The sequence below is a fragment of the Dendropsophus ebraccatus genome, chromosome 5 (genome assembly GCF_027789765.1).
Source record: "Dendropsophus ebraccatus isolate aDenEbr1 chromosome 5, aDenEbr1.pat, whole genome shotgun sequence".
Taxonomy (NCBI): domain Eukaryota; kingdom Metazoa; phylum Chordata; class Amphibia; order Anura; family Hylidae; genus Dendropsophus; species Dendropsophus ebraccatus.
Window position 1 is genome coordinate 34,999,762 of NC_091458.1, and position 20,370 is coordinate 35,020,131.

Genomic DNA, 20,370 nt, shown 5'->3' on the forward strand with positions numbered 1-20,370 from the left:
ACCAGGTGTCACCATAGCAGGCCAATATTAGTGAAAATGTATTTCTGCAATTATAAAGTATGGTCATTCCAATAGTCAGTTTAAAGGTTTTTTTTTTTTTCAGGACAAGCCAACTATATACTACAACAGATTGAAAAGACTGACTGCTGATTGAAGAGACCTCAGAGATAATGGCTGCTCCAAGCTGGGATATTGGTACCACTGCTACCGAGTTCTGCCTATATAAGTGCTGGGAGTCCGCTATTTATGTTTCAGAAAAACTCTTCAAAGGGGAACCGTCAGCGGTTTGGAGATATAAAAAACAATGACAGGCTGGCAGTGGAGGGGCTTGGACTCTCTCAATATGGATACCTCTGGGCACCAAAGTAGTAGATCCCACCTCTTGGGCACTTGGGCACTGGTTAAGACCTTCCACAATATTTTTCTCTTTCATGAAAGATGCATAACCAAGACATCACATACTGTATGTATAGGCTTCTCCTCCCCAACTTCTCTATGGGCCTACCAAAACTGCTGACAGGCCCATAGAGAGTTCAGGGAAGAGAGTCCATACATGCACTATGTGATGTCTTTGTTTAAAACTGCTGACAAATCCACTTTACGCTTTCTTTTTGAGTAGACAGACAATAACAACTTTCATATAGACATCAATAGAAAACATTGCAAAATTCTATGTTCATTGGCTACCTGTCCTGGGATCTGCTGCATTGTACAGTAAGTGCACTTATAAACCATTCCTCTGACTTTGAACATCCTTGATATATATGTACTGTCCCTGTATATTTGAGATTATAAAGCTGGCGTTTTATTTAGCTTCAGCCAGACCAGCACTATCGCGGAGTATATAAAAAGCCATGGTGGTGAGACATAGCTCCATTATAAAAGCCACTTATCAAACCCAACACGATGTAAATACACTTAGACGTGTCCGCCTCTGATAAAACCTTTAAATCATTCCTGTACAAAGCACTTTCATCCAAGAAATGATCATTCCTTTTAAGATATAGTAGTCCTTATCTCTCCCAACAAATTTTACTTGTCTGGTTAGAAGGCTTTTGTTAGGTTTGGACAACTGTAAGGTAAAAGGCATAGAAAAAAAACTAAAAACTATGTAACGCTATAAAACACTTTCTAATTTTTTACGATTTGGCTTTAGCGTGGAGGTTCAGGTTTACACTCGAAAATGTTATTTCTGGATAGATTAGAGAATGCATGAACCTTCAAAAATCGGGGTTGCCAACCTTTTCTCTCCTTTTTATTCTGGACAAAAAATCAAAAAAGTACAGATGGACGGCCGCCATTTAATGACAAATAACAGCAGTCGTTTCAAGACATTGGCCGTTGTGTTAAAATAACAGCAATTATTTGTCATTAAATGGCAGCCATCCACTAAATTTCAGCAGTGTGTGAACACAGCCTTTCTGAGGTTTCAATCTACTACCAGTTTTGGTTGCAAAATACTGTGTGAGAACATAGCCTTGGGGTATGTTCACACAACATTTTTGATGCAAAAATACAGCCATATTTTGATCATTTAGGCCATCAATAATGAACATGATCATTATTTACTTTCATATCAAAATACGGCTGTATAGTCGGTTTAAAAAAACGTTATGTGAACATACCCTAATTCTTTAAAGGGGTAGTTCAGCAAAAAAATAAAAAAAATAAAAAATAAAATCAACTGGTGATAGAAAGTTATATAAATTTGCAATTTACTGCTAATAAAAAAAATCAACAGTCTTCCAGTACTTATCAGCTGCTGTATGTCCTGCAGAAAGTAGTGTATTCTTTCCAGTTTGGACCAGCAGTAGAGGTTTTGTATGGGCATTTGCTACTGCTTTCGACTGGAAAGAATACACCACTTCCTGCAGGACATACAGCAGCTGATAAGTACAAGAAGACATGAGATTTTTTTTAAATATAAGTAAATTACAAATCATTGGCGTTTTCTGGCACCAGCTGATTTGAAAGTTTTTTTTTTTACAGAACTACCCCTTTAAATACTCCACTGCATGAGAAGAAAACTACACCTGCATGCAAATTCAAATAGCTGTACAGTATCTCTTATGGTGTTTTGCCCGCACGTGATGCCTGCACTTAGCCCCACCAGCTTCCCCACATCTAAAAAGGTAGGTGGGGAGAAAAAGTTTCAGTGCTGGCAAGCAGAAGGCTTTAGCCATCTTCTGCTCGCTGGACAACCCCTTTAATATGTCACCTTTTGCACAATATACATCTGACTTTGGTCTAACTGATCTTATTGAACAGTGCATTGACTTCTTGCTCAGCTAGAGATGGTCTAGTGTTTTACACAGCAGCCTATCTGAAGAGGCCGAGCTGCAGCAGAAGCCAATGAGAGACTACCTTAGACTGCTCATGGCCACTGTGCAAAGCTTAAGCTTTGTCCTAATGGAGCCAAACTATAAAAGCAGCCAAGTAACAAGCAATGAGGACAATAAACTGAGGGTAAGCATCACCTATAGTGACTGATTATGTTTTCAGGATTTTATAGCCATTGTCTGAAAGTGAGTGAAGGTGAACTTGCCCTTTAATGTGATTTACAGCATTAAATAAATTGGAGAAAAATAAGATTTTACTTGAGTAAATGAAGAGATGAAAGTTTTTATGGCCAAATATTTGCTCCTTGTTATTTAAAGAAGAAAATATTTTCTCTCTTATTTGGATGAGGACGCATGGAAAATTGTAAGTTGTGTTGAAAACTTTCTGTTCTACACGTGTCGTTGTAGGATGATGACACATGGGCAATAAAAGAGATACAGTGTCTTTATTATATATGGACGGCAGTGTCTGAATAAAGTGTAACAAGTGGTGACGTGGAAAGATTTTCCTCTCTGTATAATGTATTCCATCACTAAGCCTGGCATTCTTCACAGATTTATAACGTTGTGGAGTTTATAGGATTAAAAGCTAACAGCAATTTTAACGATGAAGCCAATGATTTTGGAGGTGTATGTGTACTGGGTGTCCTATTTAGTATTAGGCTATGTTCACACTACATAAAAGTACGGCCGTTGTTGCTTTCGGCAACAACGGACGTACTTTTCCCGTTGTGGAACACTGCCTCTGCTTCTATGAGATACCGGCCGGAGCGTATACACATCGTACATGCTCCGGACAGGATCCCGTGCGGCGCCGCAAATATGTGACATGTCAGTTTTCTGCGGCCGCAATTCAATGAATTGCGGCCGTAGGAAACCCTGTCAGTTCACACAATGAAGCAAGCGGCTCCGGACATAGCCTTAGGGGGTATTTATTAAGGCTATGTTCATAAGAACAACAGCAGTTGTTTGACACATCCGTGTCAAACAACGGCCACTGTCTTACATGTTCACCCGGCAGATACTACAGTATCGGCCAGATAAACGTCACTTTATTCTAACTGGAATGCGGGCACATTTGGGTGTTGACCGTAATACAATTTACGGCCGTGAGAACAGCCATACATTATGTGAACAGACTGTGACCAACGGCCGTTGTTCACAGGCTGCCAGCAGGAAATAATTGACAAAAGTCAATTATTTTCATGCCCGTGCGGGAACAGCGGCCGTTGTGCAATACAGTGCTGTTCCCCATAGGATTCTACAGAGTGTATTCTTTTCTGACAAGGACAACAGTCGTTATACTGTAATCGACAACAATGGCTGTTCTTGTCTAAAAAAGAATACACTGTGTGAACATAGTCTAACAGTCTAAAAAATCTTGTGTACTTTAGTTACAATATAGTGAAAAGCCTGAAATGTGTTGGCTCCCGTGTACTCTATCCAATATATGGAATCTGTTTATGCGGTAAATGCGGAATCTGTTGGCGCTATACAATTAAATATTATTATCATAATTATTTAACAACCACACATCCACTGGGTAGCATAATATGACCACCTCTGATGTGTACCCAACTAATAACTGTTATATGATATATTACTATATTTTTTGCTTATATTTGACGATAAGACGGTTAAGACAACTGAAAACAGGAAAAAAAATTCATGCTATTTCATTTCCCTAGTGGTCTAAGGCAGTAGAGGAATGAATGCAGTGAAGAAGTCAAAGTTTCTTGAAATGACAGGTCCACTTTAACACACTCCATTACATTAACTTATACCCATACATACACAGATCTGCAGCTTGTGCAATACACACCCAGCTCTGCTATATCAACCCACACACACACAGAGCTAAACATACCCACAGACAAAGTACTGCTAAATTAATATACAGAGACCTATGCAACATCATCCTACACAAGCAACTCTACTACATATAGAGACACACACGGCTCTGCTACATAAAAATACCCACAGACACACAAATACATCTGCTACATCACCATAAAAAAATCTCTGCTACATAGAGATATACACACACAGCTCTGTTACATAGAGAGAGACATACACACACAGCTCTGCTACATTCAGAGAGACATACACACACAGCTCTGCTACATAGAGACATACACACACAGCTCTGCTACATAGAGTCACACACACAGCTCTGTTATATAAACAAAGTATTAGGAACTTCACCAACCAATGTGATTTCTATGTATATCCACAGACCACCTGCTGTTTACAAGCATTGACTTACTGTTAAAGTGACTCTGTACCCACAATCTCACCAACCCCCACCCCCCCAAACCGCTTGTACCTTCAGATAGCTGCTTTTAATCCAAGATCTGTCCTGGGGTCTGTTTGGCCTAGAGTGTGTGTGCGCATTAGTCTGACACACCCTCTCTGTCCCTCCTCCCCACCCTCTTCATTATTAGGAATGCCCCAGGCAGGATTTCTCCTATTCATCAGCTGTGTGAGCACGGCAACATGGGCTGCATTGTTAAGGCACCTGTGTAGTTTTCACTGCAGAGGAATAGGAAAAATCCTGCCAGTGGCATTCCTAATGATGAGGAGGGTGGGGAGGAGGGACGGAGGGGTGGTGCAAGGTTAGGGCACAGATACTCCAAGCCACGGCCGTTTGGCACAGGGCTGCAAGTTTAAAAGTTGTTTTTTAGGACAATAACTGCATCACCTGCCGAACGGACCCCAGGACAGATCTTGGATTAAAAGCAGCTATCCGAAGGTACAAGGGGTTTGCGGGTGACAGATTGTGGGTACAGAGTTGCTTTAAATAAGGGTCCGTATCTAGTAAATATCTAGCTCACCCTTACCATTCTATAGCAATCCCAAGTTAGGCTGTGCTCACTATGGCATCATCATTTTCACGCTTCCATGATGCATTATGATCTGCTATGATCTAGTTGATGGATGCCATTTCCATCAACCTTTCTATTCTTGGGTACAATATTCTGGCCAATTAAACACAATTGATGCCGGGGAAAATAGAGCTAACACTGGTGTGATGGGGACAGTAGGTATATAGTATCAGAGCCCACATCCTGTCTAGCCACAAGCTGTACTTATAAAGCTTAGAATCTGACATGACACTTGCACAATGACTTGAGCTGTTGCTGCATCTCTCATTGTCTCTGTCTAGAACATTTTTTCCTATATTTGTACAGGTATTGTTTTGATGGTATTTCTGGCTTCTTCTCATAACTATACATATGAATGGCGTAGACGTGTACAATGGTTGTGTTCCTCAACCTTCCTCGCTCCTTTCCTGTCAGCAGAAGCAACGTTTATAGTGAAAGGACCAGAAAACGACAAAATCCCCTCACATGTCAATCACCTCCCACCGTCTGTGTCTTGCTGTTCTCCTTCTTGGGTTGGTGAGTCAACCATCACAGTACAATGACATTACTATCATCAGGATATTACACCTACAATCCTCAGGGATAATCAGGTTAAGCAATATGCCATCAGTCATGAAATCACATTGTACAACAGTAAGAGGCATGAACAATAGCAATCATGTGATTTACCTTCAGAAGCAAATTGTTCAAGATGGTTTAATGTCTGCTCCATGAACTGGGATTCTCTTGACAGCCTCTCAAATATAACGTTATCCTTATGAAAAAATGAAAAAAAAATTGAAAATTATTTCAGCTTTAAGTGGCCTGTAAATACAGATGCAGACGCTGGCCCACGAGAGTAACAGAAGGTCATCAGGACCTTATTTTCATCCCATATTCTATATATCCATTACTTATGGGCTCACAGAGAACCTTAGGCCTCATTTACATGCTCGGTAGTTTTTAAAGTGACTGTACCACCAGGCCCAGGCTGAAGCACTGGAGGCGGCCGACCCACCCTTAGTGGGAGGAAATCCTAGCCCCTCTATGATAGGGTTCTATTGATTCTAATAGAGTAACGTCATGGAGGGGCTAGAGTTTCTTCCCATTAAGAGTGGGTCAGCCCGCCTCCAGTGCTTCAGCCTGGGCCTGGTGGTATAGTCACTTTAAGGACCACGTATCATGTCTGCAATCGTCGTCTGAAATCCACAAAAAATTTCTCTACAGTGCATCCATAATTCGTATTTTCTTTGAGGATCCACAAAAAAATGGGAAGGTGATAGTTAAATAATGTTGATCCGTATTTTTTGAGTATGTTATAGATCTCTCATCTGACAAAAAAAATTATGGATTCGCAAAAATTACAGATGGATCCATAGACTTCTATGGGTGATCCATGCTGCAAGATTATAGTTCCTTTTCCCTGGCTTACGACAGCCGTATCCTCTGCTCGCCTGATGGGCTGGTGGTGGTGGTGAGCAGGTAGGAAGTGTGGCCCCCTACGGTGCCAGATTTACGCACACAAATAATGTCAGAAATCTATAGCAGGTGTAGATTTCTGGTCAGGAGCCCTGTTTCTACAAAATGTATCGCCTAGATTATTATTATTTTTTTTTTTTTTTACTGATCAGAGCCAGGTACTAAAATATTCTCTTTTTTCTAATCTGTTTCTATTTTCTGATTTAATTTTTATTTTACTAAAGTGACTCGGATAGCTGCTTTTAATCCTAAATCTGTCCTGGGGTCTGTTTGGCAGGTGATACAGTTATTGTCCTAAAAAACAACTTTTAAGGCTCGCACCGCCTCTCTGTCCCTCCTCCCCACCCTCTTCACCATTAGGAACACCCCTGGGCAGCACTTGTCCTAATCATCACTTGTATGAACCTTAGGCACAGACACTCTAAGCCACGCCAATTTGACACAGGGCTGCAAATTTAAAAGTTGTTCTTTAGGACAATAACTGTATCACCTGCCAAAAGGACGCCAGGACAGATCTTAAATAAAAAGCAGCTATCCGACGATACAAGCAATGGGGGGGGGGGGCAGAATGTGGGTACAGAGTCGCTTTAAATTTTATTTCGGCTGCCATCTTGCTTGGGCTTCTAGGTGTGCTCAGCAACTATTGTGGGTACTTCTGTTATCTATATACTGGTGTCACCTGTCATTCTACTCCTGTATGTGATGATAAGAAGGGCACTGCAGGGAAATGATCTGTACACAACAGGAAGTCTCAGCTTACAAAAAAATCTTTGAAAAAATATTTAACATAAAAAGGATGCTTTAAATGTCTGAAAGATGCATATTCCACTCCTCCAGTCCCAGAGCCCCTGACTCCTTCTGATTTGCTTATAGCCACTGGAAGTGGCAGCCTCATTCACACTTTCTATGGAACTAATAGTGATATGCAACTAATGGCTATCTGTAGCACTCCTAGAGTAAATAAGTGGAATGGCAGCATGCATACTGGACTGCCACTCTATTCACTTGGGGGGTCAGTTACTTATCACTAGAGAAGAGCGAACTTCAAGTATGTTCGGGTTTATGTGAACCTGAATTCTTGGCATTTGATTACTGGTGGCTGAAGAAGCTGGATGCCTTTGGGAGTCCTGGAAAACATGGATATAGCCTATGGATGTATCCATGTTTTCCAGGATGCTTTCTAGGGCAGCATCCAACTTCTTTAGCCACCAGTAATCAAATGCCGAGAGTTTAGGTTCGGATGAACTGAACAAAATTGAAGTTTGCTCATCTCTACATATCCCCTATCCTGTGGGTCGCTGAAAAGTTGTTATCCTTGGATAACCCCATTAACCAATAGTGAGGGGACGCAGGTCTTACACCCGCCATGTAATGGAGTGGTAGTAGGCGTCAGAGGTAGAAGATACACATCTTGATTCATTCCTTGTCTAGACCATGATATCCTTACGGCTCTATAGTGATATAGTATATCTAACCATAGATGGTCACATCTTATTTAGCATGCTTTCAAGAAGCTTTAAGTATCTTTTCAGCTTAATTCATCCTATACAATTATCATAAAGTATCTGACTCCATAATAAAAGGCTATTGTGGAATGTCCATGCACTGGATGTCACAAGCTGATGTATTACAATATAAAAGGCTAGGCTTGGGAAAAGTGTCTTGATAAGTTTGATATATACGAATGCGTAATGTGCCTAATGGAAACGCAATGCTTATCTTCATCTTGGAGACAAAAGGGCTCGTCTGGTATGTTGCCTCTGGATTGTGTCAGGCCTACAGGACTTATAAGTCATTATGACACCGGGGATAAATCCTATGTATAAATCACATATAATAATCATATGCAGGGGTGGTTAGCCATAAAGAAGTGTTATCATTGCTATGTGATCTCAGAAAAGAGGGGATTTCTAAGTGGAATAAATTATGCACATCCTTATCTATTATAGGCGAAAAACCCTCTCCAGCCAACAATTCATCTAAATTAGTCATTATACGCCAAGACCTTGTTCTGCTACATGCTTCTGAGGATCTCCATAGCATATGCACTAAATCATCCCTATAATAATGAAAGGAGGCTTTATGGAAATAGGAGCTAATGTCATGTCTTATTTATTTCAGGGATTAATAACTCTGATTTCAGAACAAATAAAGTTATTTATTGTAGACTGAAAAGTTATACCATTCTATACAATATATATATATATATATATATATATATATATACACACACACACACATACATACATACAGTGGTGCCTTGGATTACAAGCATACTTCATTCCAGGACTGTGCTTGTAATCCAAATCCACTCTTGAACCAAAGCAAAAGTTCCCATAAGAAATTATGTAAATCAGACAATTGGTTCCACACCCCAAAACTAATGATTTTATATTCTGAATAACATGTAAAACAGATGAAAAACAATCATAAACAGCTGATTATGTGATATTATAAGTTACTGTACAGTATAGCAATCAGCATGTGAAGTATAATGTATAGTAAGTGCATGAACCTGATAACACAGCAGCAGTTTGTAGATAAAGGATGGAGCTGCAGATCCCCATAATGCAGTAGTGTAGTACAACAGGCTAGAATAGAGAAGCGGGGCTGCTGCCAGAGGTCTGTGTGGTCACATGACAGCAATGGGGAAGGGGTGTGTGTTCAGCATGGACCAATCAGGACTAACAGAGACTGCAGGGAGCATGAAGGAATGAGCAGGACAGATGTGGGCACAGTATAGCAGCGCTCTCTGTCTGGGGAGAGAGGGGTTACAGCTATGGAGAGATTACCTCCACAGTTTTGTCCACTGATGTAAGCCCCAGCCTGAAGTGGATCTGCTATGATTTGGAAGGTGAGGGAGACTTCGTGGGTCAGAGTACAGTGCTGTAGACAGTGCTGTAGACCTCGCTATACAGAATATACCCCTCCTTCACTCCCTTCTCCCACCCAGTACAGGGAGCTCTTAAACCAAAGAAATGCTCTTAAACCAAGTCACAATTTTGAAAAAGTGTGAGCTCTTAAACCAAAATGCTCTTAATCTAAGTTGCTCTTAAGCCAAGGTACCACTCTATATATATATCCAGGTCATACTGTATGCCATTACATTTACTGTACGGCTATCAGTGTCTTGTAGAGTTCAGTGAATCTAAAGGTAGAGCCCGTTCACACTAGGAAATCAGCGCAGAAATTCAGCTTGGAACCCCCACACACAGACTCCGCACCAAATTCCGTCTGCTATCTCTTTCAGTGGGTGGCCTAGTGAACCTCTGCATCTCTCTGCTCAGAGGATTGACATGTCAATTGATGGCAAGCGGGATTCGGCGGTGAGTCCGCAGGCAGGGGTGGAATTTTGGGGCTGATTCCGTAGTGTGAACGGGCCAAAGGGCTAGCGATCGCCAAAGCCGAATCTAATGGATCGGTCATTGATTTAGTTATGACCCTATTACACTAAACAACTATCGGCCTTACTTGGCTGCCACCCTAAATGTGTTCCCATGTTCTGTGCTCAGTCTGTAAACACGGACAATGTGCTACAGAACAGAGTTTGGAGCTCATGTACCATTATGATGCCGGGAGCTCAGAAACTGTTTAAGTGTTTGCGCTACAGTCTGGACCAGCGCAAACATTTAACAGTGTCAGAGCTCCCGGCATTAATTTTATACATGAACCCAGGAACTTCGTACTTTGCACCTTCCCACAGAATGTGGGAATAAGCCTTTAAGACCCTACTGCTAGAACACCAAACATTCAGCTGAACGTCAGCTGTGCATTACAAGATGGCCAGTGAAATCAATGGGCTGTCTATGGAAGTTGACACTTGGAGGGCATGTAATGAAATACAGTACAATTTGCATAGAAATCCCTAGTATAAAAATGGAGTGTATAAACCAGAGAAATAATATTATATATGTTCTATTTACTAAGAATATATAGAAATGATGCGTAAAACATTCAGCGGGTGTATAATGGGGTCCATTGGGTTTCCATCATTTCGATGGTGTGAATAGGGTTGCATACTGCTCTAGTCTTGCAGAAAACTTGGCCAGATCCCCTGGCTGGGCCAAATGCAGATGTGAAGACACCACAAGTGTAAGGATCATTTACCTCCATATTCCTTTATTACGCTGCGTGACTAATACTGAACAATCCTTCTGAAATTACACGATGGAAACCACTTCTGGACATGAGACCCCAATTAGAAGCTCAGTCTCCCATAGGAACATTCTCCTCAACCTTTCCAAAATCAATATATATTTTTTTTTATTCCCAAATTAACATGGATGATGATTTCTGTAACCAGAGGCGGCTCTGAGAAAGCGCTTAAACCAATCATGTAATAAATCACATAAAGGAAACCTCTGCGGCGGTGCACTGAGTAAGTGTAATGCAATGCTTTGTGGTGTCGTACAATCGGGATGGAATGGGCAGGTTGGATTATGTGGTCTCATTTCTGGGAAACACGTTTACAAACCTTCCCCGGAGCCTCCATTATTTTTAATATGTGATTTGATGTTGTGTTAATTTTACATTATAACACTCTCCAGAACAACCCCATTTACTCACCATGGAATTAATCACCTCAGAGAATTTTATTAGTTAGGAAAATTGCAGGAGACATAAGTACACAAAAAAAAATGATTGAAACGTTCATTCAGACCCTTACATTTCCGTATATTAGATTATAATTTTTTTTTTTAGCAATTTAGTAATTTTCTACATATTCTATGTCACTAGAATATTAAAGAACGATCCTGAAATCTTACGGATTGCATTCTGGCCACTAAGCCTAATAAGCTGACATTTTCTGTTCTTTAGCGATCACTTTGCTAGGCAGCAAGCGGGTAAAAGCCGGTGGGGGGGCGCGTTCATATAGGCTGATCATTGTCTTCTATTGCATGAGACAATTATCGCCCATAACGGCTGATATCGGCCGATAATCGTTTCGTGTAATAGGGCCTTAAGAGTAGCATAAGCTAGTGACGGAGAAGCTAAACAGAATGATGTATCACTTACATTGTTCTATGCAGCTTATCCAGAGATATCTTTCTGAATAACATGGACAATAAGTAATCCTCTCAATTATGTGCGTGTGCTCAGTAATCCTCAATATTCATGAGCACCAGCTACCTCTGCTTACTGGTGGCTGATTGCCAGTGGTCTAGCAATACTGTCAAATATATAGAAGAAAGGAAATAGCGGCAACACCGAGGCATAGAACAAAGCGTATCCACTGGCAGACGGCTGCCGGACCAACGCTTAGCGGTGCTAATCAAAATACACAGTCCAGCATGAAGCCACAATAACTGAAGGAAAGAAAGAAGTTGCACTCACCAAAGCTGTCTTCACAATCTTTTATTTCTTCATCTTAGAAAAACTGACATAGTGCGGACATATAGTGAGCAGACGCTAGACACACGGAGCGGTGCGTGTCTAGATTCTGCTCACTATATGTCCGCACTATGTCCATTTTTCTAAGATGAAGATATAAAAGATTGTGAAGAAAGTTTTGGTGGATGCAACTTCTTTCTTTCAGTTATTGTCTATCTACACTGTGTATAGGCAGACAGCTGTCAAACAGCAGCTGGAGGATGGAGGGAGTAGTGTGACAAGAAGCCCATTCTCCTGCACATTAGGAGAACGGCTGAACAGAATGATGTAAGTAATACACCGATCTGCTCAGCATTTCTGTCACTAGTTTATTCTGCCCTCATTTAAGGCAGCACAAACCTAGAGACAGATTCCCTTTAAGGCCCTTTTACAGGACCCTTTTAAATGCTTACACCTCATAACTCGTGTAAAAGGGGTCAGCGATCGGCTGATGAACAAGCAGACTCTTTTCCGCCAGCTGACTGGATCTTCCATGAGTTTACATTATAGCTATCAGCTGCATATTACCCACTATAAACAGGTGATGTTAGTCTATGAGGTCCATTGAGCACTGGTGCCATTTGCTGAGTGACAGGTACAGTTATGTATTTCCATTGTATACAGAAGCCCCAATGCTACTTTGAGCTAAGGGGGTAATGTATCCCCTCGATGAGAGCATAAAACAAGGGTGATTATATAGTCAACGTTATCTCACAGGGCAATGAAATCCTTTGTGACCACTAACATAGGCTGAACCATTTTCCATCTGTCATTATAACCTCCCAATGTAACTATGATTATGGATTAATTGTGATCCTCAAAACCATTCATTTATTTAGATAAAGAATTCTTTCCCCCCTGATCCCCAGTTGATGCTACAGACAGACTACTTGCCCAGTTTGTGTGTCTGTGTTCCCATGACAACACTTCTGGTTCATGGACTTTGGCAGCTCTTTATTAGTGTTGGGGCTCATAACAACCAATCAGATGTCAGCTTTCCATTTCCTAGTATAGGATAGGAAATTAAAATAGAGATTTAATTTATTATTATAAGGCCCCACGGTCCTATGATAGAACTTATACAGCTAAATTACAGGAACAGAAAATGTCGTCATGGGGACAAATGCAGAGAAGACTTCAACCACTGACAAAAATAAGATACACTATTATATCTATGAGGCACACTATGGGGGTATTAGCACCGATAGTCTGATGCTTCTTAAAGTGACACTACCTATAGTAAGAAAAATCATAGTGTACTCTTACAAACCAGAAATACTCACCGCTCCTTTACAGTAGAGTCTAAGATGTCCTGACGGTGTCCGGACTATCACAGACATTCTCTTCCTGTTGCTGAAACAAACAATATTCTTATTGTAATAAGTTAGTAGTCATATTAATGGCACATTTACAGTATACTGCTTGCTGTCAGTGAATAGAAATTATTTCCAAGCAGCTCTAACTCATTCATGGTGGGCTTGATATCCAGCTACTCTCCTGATCAATCTTCTAAGATGATTTGTGATAAATTTGGAGGTTAAAGGGTGAAAAAAAAATATCTTTCAAATCCACTGGTTTCAGAAAGTTATACAGAATTGTAATTTACTCCTATTTCAAAATATTAAGTCTTCTAGTACTTATCCGCTGCTTTATGTCCTGCAGGAAGTGGTGTATTCTTGTGTCTTGTGATCTATTCTTTCCAGTCTGACACAGTGCTCTCTGCTGCCACCTCTGTTTATGTCAGGAACTGTCCAGAGCAGGAGGGGTTTTCTGTTTCAATATATATTTTTTGTTATATACCAAATAGTCATCCATAATACAATAATTTTATTAACATAGGCCATATGATTATTTGGTAGGAGAACAATAAATGAACTAGACAGTCCCAAACATTGGACTGCACAAAGTCATAAGAAAGATAAACATCAGAATACAAAAACATAATCAGCAGGTTAAACACATATAAGATATAATGATCCGCCGGAGAGGTTTTCTATGGCAATTTGCTGATGCGCTGGACAGTTCCTGACATGGACAGAGGTGGCAGCAGAGAGCACTGTGTCAGACTGGAAAGAGTACCTGCATCGTACATACTTTCCATGGCCACTATAAAGAGTAGTGCACCACCAATGACGTAGGGGTTGGCTACATCTATATGTGATAACATGGAGGTCGCAGAAGAAAAACTGAGCAACATTTGCTAAACACCTACTGGACACATTTATATTTCTGTCAAAATAAGTACAATGCAATACTAAACAACGATTCATAGTGTCCCTGCCATTATAAAAAAAAAAAAACTTTCTGAAATATAGCAGAAACATTCAAACAAGTGCAGAAAACCTATACATCTTTATTAGAAATCCAAGTATATACCTGCTACATTTCAACCCCGCAGGGTGTTTATGTCTCAGGCCCCCGTTACACCTATGTGGCCGAGGCTTCAGGAAACCATCAGTGCTTCCTGACCGTAAAGGAAAAAGAAAAAAAAGAAACATACACACCTGTAGCAGTGTCCTCCTCCAGGAGGACATCACTCATGTACTGCAATGCTGGGGGGGGGGGGGGAGCGGTCTCAAGATCAGCTCCATTATGAGTGTATAGAGCTTGTCACATGCAAGGAGCTGGGGAGAGAAGTGCTCAGCTGTGGGCTTTTCCCAGCTATACAATGAGATCGCTGGAAGTCTGAATGCTCAGACCCTGTACATTTTTTGTATAATTTTCTCAGAAAGGACTGTATAATAGAAAGTTGTAGAGCTTTACATAAAACAAAGGGGATAGAAAGTTAAACGCATCTTCCATAAGATCAAAGCGCTGTCCACTCCACTCAATCTGCCACTGAGACCCCATGGACCTGCCTCTCAGAAGCCACCTTAAATCTCAAGTTATTAACCTCTGACCTCACGGACACAAAGGACCATTTTGGGGTTTGTTTTCTCAAATCTATTACAGTTGACTTTGCCTCAGATCATCCACGTCCCCACCGAGCCCCCATATATATCACGAGTAATTGAAAGTTACAATTTAATGTTTCCGCCACTGGAGTAAATCCCAGGATTTTACTATAATATATATATATATATATATATATATTTCAGACAGTCAGGGGGACTTTAGCTAATAACGTCATTACACATATACATAGACCATGGGTTGGAAGGTTATTAGTTCACATTTCACCATGTACGTCTCTGTGAACAGCACGGTCTATGGGGGCAGCGAGTAACAAGATGATCTGCTCTTTCTACAAACACACAATTTGGCTCGGTGGACGAGTATGGCTCATGACTTTTGTTTGGCAGGAGGACCTGGATGTGGGTTCCTCATTAGTTGCTTTTCTAGAAGACATTAAAGGTGATGGAAATGAGGTCTTCTGGTCCGGGAAGCCTGGCCTGGTCGCAGGATTAATGAGGACTTGGTGCAGAATAGAATTTATTCCAGTTCTTGACTTTGCATGGAATATATAGAGTAATGTTGCTGTAATTTGCTGGTTGTAGGTGATGTCATACGGCTATGGCTTTAAAGCTGTATTCCTGTCTTCAACATTAGTAATTCCTTTATTTATATAGAGCCAACATGTTCCACAGCGCTGTACAGAGCTTGTCCTCACTCCAATCTAAATCCTAATTCACCTATCAGTATGTTCTGGAATGTTAGAGGAAACCTGTGCAAACATGGGGGGGATATAGAAACTTCACGCAGTGGTCATCCTTGAAGGGATTTGAATCTAGGAATCCATCTCTTTGTGATTTCTTTAAGAACTCTTGTTAGACAGGATTTCCTGCTCCTGTACTTGCTGACTGGCGAGGAATGCATCATATGCTGCTCAGTGACCATGGTCACATTACCTTCCCTCAGATTAGTTTCTATGAGAAGTTATCAGAATGTTCTGAAGAAGGACTAGTTTGCCTGGTTGAGACCAGAGGTGTTAGCATTTACGATTGTCTGTCTCCTGATAGGCCATGTGAAAAGAATGAAACACTTATAACCCCCACCAACAAAAATACAAGTACTCCATACAGAATAAATGTATGCTGTATTCAGGGCCGGCTCAAGGTTTTTGCGGGCTCTTGGGCGACAGAGCCTCAGCGGGCCCCTCATTTACACACTATGCACAATAACATGAGACACCACTTACATGTACAAACATACATTATTGACACTGACTGACTGACACCGACACACGGCACTTACAGCTCAGTCTTCTCCCTCTTCCTCTCTGTCAGGTGCTCTCCACACTGTGAGATTGAGGACCTTTAGGTCATGTGATCAGGTCCTTATCCATTTTCTCTCTTTGTGCAGGTCCTGCTCCATCTCCTTTGTCTTCTGATGTTCAGTTCTCACCCTGCACTACATTGAGGGGGCTGAACATCAGAAAACCGGGCCTCTCTCCCTCTCTGGGCCCCTAGAGATGCTGTGGGCCCTGGCACTTGCCCAGGTAAGCCTTGTGCTGACGCCGGCCCTGGCTGTATTAGTCAAGTGATCCATAATACCATAAAAGCATATCCCGATACAAACAAAAGAGCGTACAAGTGTAGTGTCCAACTAATCTATGCAGTGTGCTATAGTACACCAATCTAAACTCTAATTACCAACCTAATTACCAATCTAAACTCTAAAGCATTAAAAAAAAAAGGGCTTAGGACCCCTTCACACATCCGTGGCTGTTTTTACGAGCAGAAAACACTGATGAGGAAGCCTTTCAGGAGGCTTCAGGAAACCATCAGTGGTTCCTGGCCGTAGAGTTGGAGGAGTTAAAAAAAAAAAAAAAAAAAAAAACATACTCACCTGCTGCAATCAGCATATTGTATCCTCCTCCGGCATCTACCTCTGTCTTCTGGTGTGCTGCAATGTTGAGGGCCTCTTTTGGCCAGAGGTGTAATGGTGCCTCCGGCCACAAAAGTGATTGACTTTCAGCTCCTGGCCTGGTCAATCACAGTGCCGTATTAAATTATATGCGCGCTTGATTAGGAGCGCATACTGTACAGTTAAAGGGCCGGCAGCATTAATCCGGGTGCTGGCGCAGGCTACCATACTATGCATCTGGAATTCCAGACAGATTCTGTATGTGCATCCAGAGCTGTCCGGAATTCTGAGATTTTCAGAGATATAACAGAGATATTTTCCGGCATGGACACCTTTCAGGAAAAATCTTTAAGGGTACCCTATGGGTCCAGAAATTTACCCTGATTTCCTGATAAGAAATCATGTAAATTTCACAGACATGTGAAGGGGGCCTGAGGCCTAGTTCAGTCTCCCTGCTACCAGCAAATTCTGCTGCAAGTAAGTTTTAACCACATGGCCTCACCAGTGTACCAATATCCTAAAGTCTTTTCAGGTGTAATGGATGAAGCAGACTCGAGGAGGTGGATCATCTAGGAGTGCTAATGAAACTTATCCAAGGAGTCTAAGGAGCCCCCAGTTTTCACCAGAGCCGACGCAAGGCAGGATGGGCTTCTCTGCGGGAAACTCCCAGGTCGCTACCCTCAGAGAAAGTGCCCGGTGACCACCGACTGATGGTAGTGAAGAAGTACAGGAGCCTGGAACTAGATGCTCTTCTTCTGCGGTCACAGGTGTGGAGGTTGTGGCTATATATACCCTTAGGTGAACAACCTGAAATGTTACAGAACCTGTGGGCTGAGCTATAAATACAGGTTAACAGGTGCACGCCTGCCACTAGAGGGAGCCCAATCCTCAAGAAGGCTGGCTGAGAACAGGAAACATTGCCAAAAGACAAGCATATTAAGTAAAAGCAGGAGCGCGTACAGATGACCACAGGACAGACCCACCTGCAGCAGGTAGGAGATAACAGACACGACCGTGTGCCAATACATCAGGATTGTGTCTTTTTTGCACACACTATGCTGGATCCATCCTCCAGACACCTCATCCTAGTGTAGCCCAGGATCAAGAACTTCCTACAGTGGTGCAGGCCCCTATTTACAGAAGGATTGTCCATACATTTATTCTCTGTGGGACTTCTGAACATCACTGGTGGCTGTGGGTTCAATACCCATAGACACTAAGTGGGACCTTTGTTTTCTCGATTAGTGGGGTCCCAGCAGTCATCAGCTAGATATCCCCTATCATGTGATAACTTTTAATTTTGGGATAACTATTAACATACACTCCCTGGCCACTTTATTAGGTACACCATGCTAGTAACGGGTTGGACCCCCTTTTGCCTTCAGAACTGCATCAATTTTTCGTGGCATAGATACAACAAGGTGCTGGAAGCTTTCCTCAGAGATTTTGGTCCATATTGACATGATGGCATCACACAGTTGCCGCAGATTTGTCGGCTGTACTTCCATGATGCGAATCTCCCGTTCCACCACATCCCAAAGATGCTCTATTGGATTGAGATCTGGTGACTGTGGAGGCCATTGGAGTACAGTGACCTCATTGTCATGTTCAAGAAACCAGTCTGAGATGATTCTAGCTTTATGACATGGCGCATTATCCTGCTGAAAGTAGCCATCAGATGTTGGGTACATTGTGGTCATAAAGGGATGGACATGGTCAGCAACAATACTCAGGTAGGCTGTGGCGTTGCAACGATGCTCAATTGGTACCAAGGGGCCCAAAGAGTGCCAAGAAAATATTCCCCACACCATGACACCACCACCACCAGCCTGAACCGTTGATACAAGGCAGGATGGATCCATGCTTTCATGTTGTTGACGCCAAATTCTGACCCTACCATCCGAATGTCGCAGCAGAAATCGAGACTCATCAGACCAGGCAACGTTTTTCCAATCTTCTACTGTCCAATTTCGATGAGCTTGTGCAAATTGTAGCCTCAGTTTCCTGTTCTTAGCTGAAAGGAGTGGCACCCGGTGTGGTCTTCTGCTGCTGTAGCCCATCTGCCTCAAAGTTGGACGTACTGTGCGTTCAGAGATGCTCTTCTGCCTACCTTGGTTGTAACGGTTGGCTATTTGAGTCACTGTTGCCTTTCTATCAGCTCGAACCAGTCTGCCCATTCTCCTCTGACCTCTGGCATCAACAAGGCATTTCCGCCCACAAAACTGCCGCTCACTGGATGTTTTTTCTTTTTCGGACCATTCTCTGTAAACCCTAGAGATGGTTGTGCGTGAAAATCCCAGTAGATCAGCAGTTTCTGAAATACTCAGACCAGCCCTTCTGGCACCAACAACCATGCCACGTTCAAAGGCACTCAAATCACCTTTCTTCCCCATACTGATGCTCGGTTTGAACTGCAGGAGATTGTCTTGACCATGTCTACATGCCTAAATGCACTGAGTTGCCGCCATGTGATTGGCTGATTAGAAATTAAGTGGTAACGTGCAGTTGGACAGGTGAACCTAATAAAGTGGCCGGTGAGTGTATTTCCTGGCAAACAAACACCATTGAATATGGAATTCCTGCTTAAACCTATCTCTTCTTTGCGTTAGCTTATTACTTTTGTCCCCCTATTACTAGATTAATCCCTTTCGGTCTTTCATCCTTGGACATCGGATCCCACCACATCTGAATAAATGAACGTTTCTGATACATCAGAACTTCAGAATAAGAAAGAATCATTTACCTTAGGACTTACTAATAATTGGTTCATTATTTCCCCTCTTGAAGTTTATTATGCTTGAACATAAGATGTGTAAAAGATCCTCTGTGTTCTCTTTCATTTGCTGGAAATATTTTCCTTGCGGTAAGAGGGGTATGGAGAGCCAGTACACAGCTCCCCTCTCGATGATCAAATAATGGTTTAATAATATACATTACCGAGCGGAATATTGATTGAACTAACAGATAGCGGGAACAAAAAGATAAACACGCTGCATGGGTGAGATGTGCAATTACATGAATGATAAGCAACGGCTAAAGTTACCTTGAGAATTCCAGGACATTGAGAAGTTCAAAGCTCTGTTCGGTCCCCATCTATGAAAAGAAAATGGAAAAGTTTTTTTTTCCTCCTAGGCAATTGATTTCATTGTGGTAACACTGCCATCTAGTGGACAGGAAATAATATAGCTCTACATGCTTTATTCCTCCTAACATCTATGGTCAACCCCAGCTCCAATGCATCATAGACTCCAGAAAGGTTCTCATATTGCTGAAAAATGGGGGTGAGATGCAAAGTTGGTGTGGTTTTCAACCTAAACTTAGCTGCAAACTTTATTTCTTTAAAAAACAGATATGCAGATATGCAGATATGCCTCTCCTTAAGAATTAGTATCCTTCTGACCCACTTGATTTCTTTATTAACATTGTTATTGTATGTTTTTGTTTTTTGTTTTTTTTCACATTTTTACATTGAGTGGCAGCAGTAAGGTGCGGAACAGACCCTCAGCTGCTCA

General features: G+C 41.7%; 1 protein-coding gene across 3 annotated transcripts in view; it reads right to left on the bottom strand.

The window, feature by feature from the left end:
* The window catches only part of ATP8A2 (ATPase phospholipid transporting 8A2), a 476,575-nt gene that overhangs the window by 329,388 nt on the left and 126,817 nt on the right, over positions 1-20,370 (bottom strand). For all 3 annotated transcript variants that reach the window (XM_069969843.1, XM_069969844.1, XM_069969845.1), the window contains 3 exons: positions 19,902-19,951; positions 13,336-13,405; positions 5,894-5,978 (listed from right to left, as the gene is read on the bottom strand). In XM_069969843.1, the coding sequence (XP_069825944.1) occupies positions 5,894-5,978; positions 13,336-13,405; positions 19,902-19,951 (205 nt within the window). The remainder of the gene's footprint in view (positions 1-5,893; positions 5,979-13,335; positions 13,406-19,901; positions 19,952-20,370) is intronic.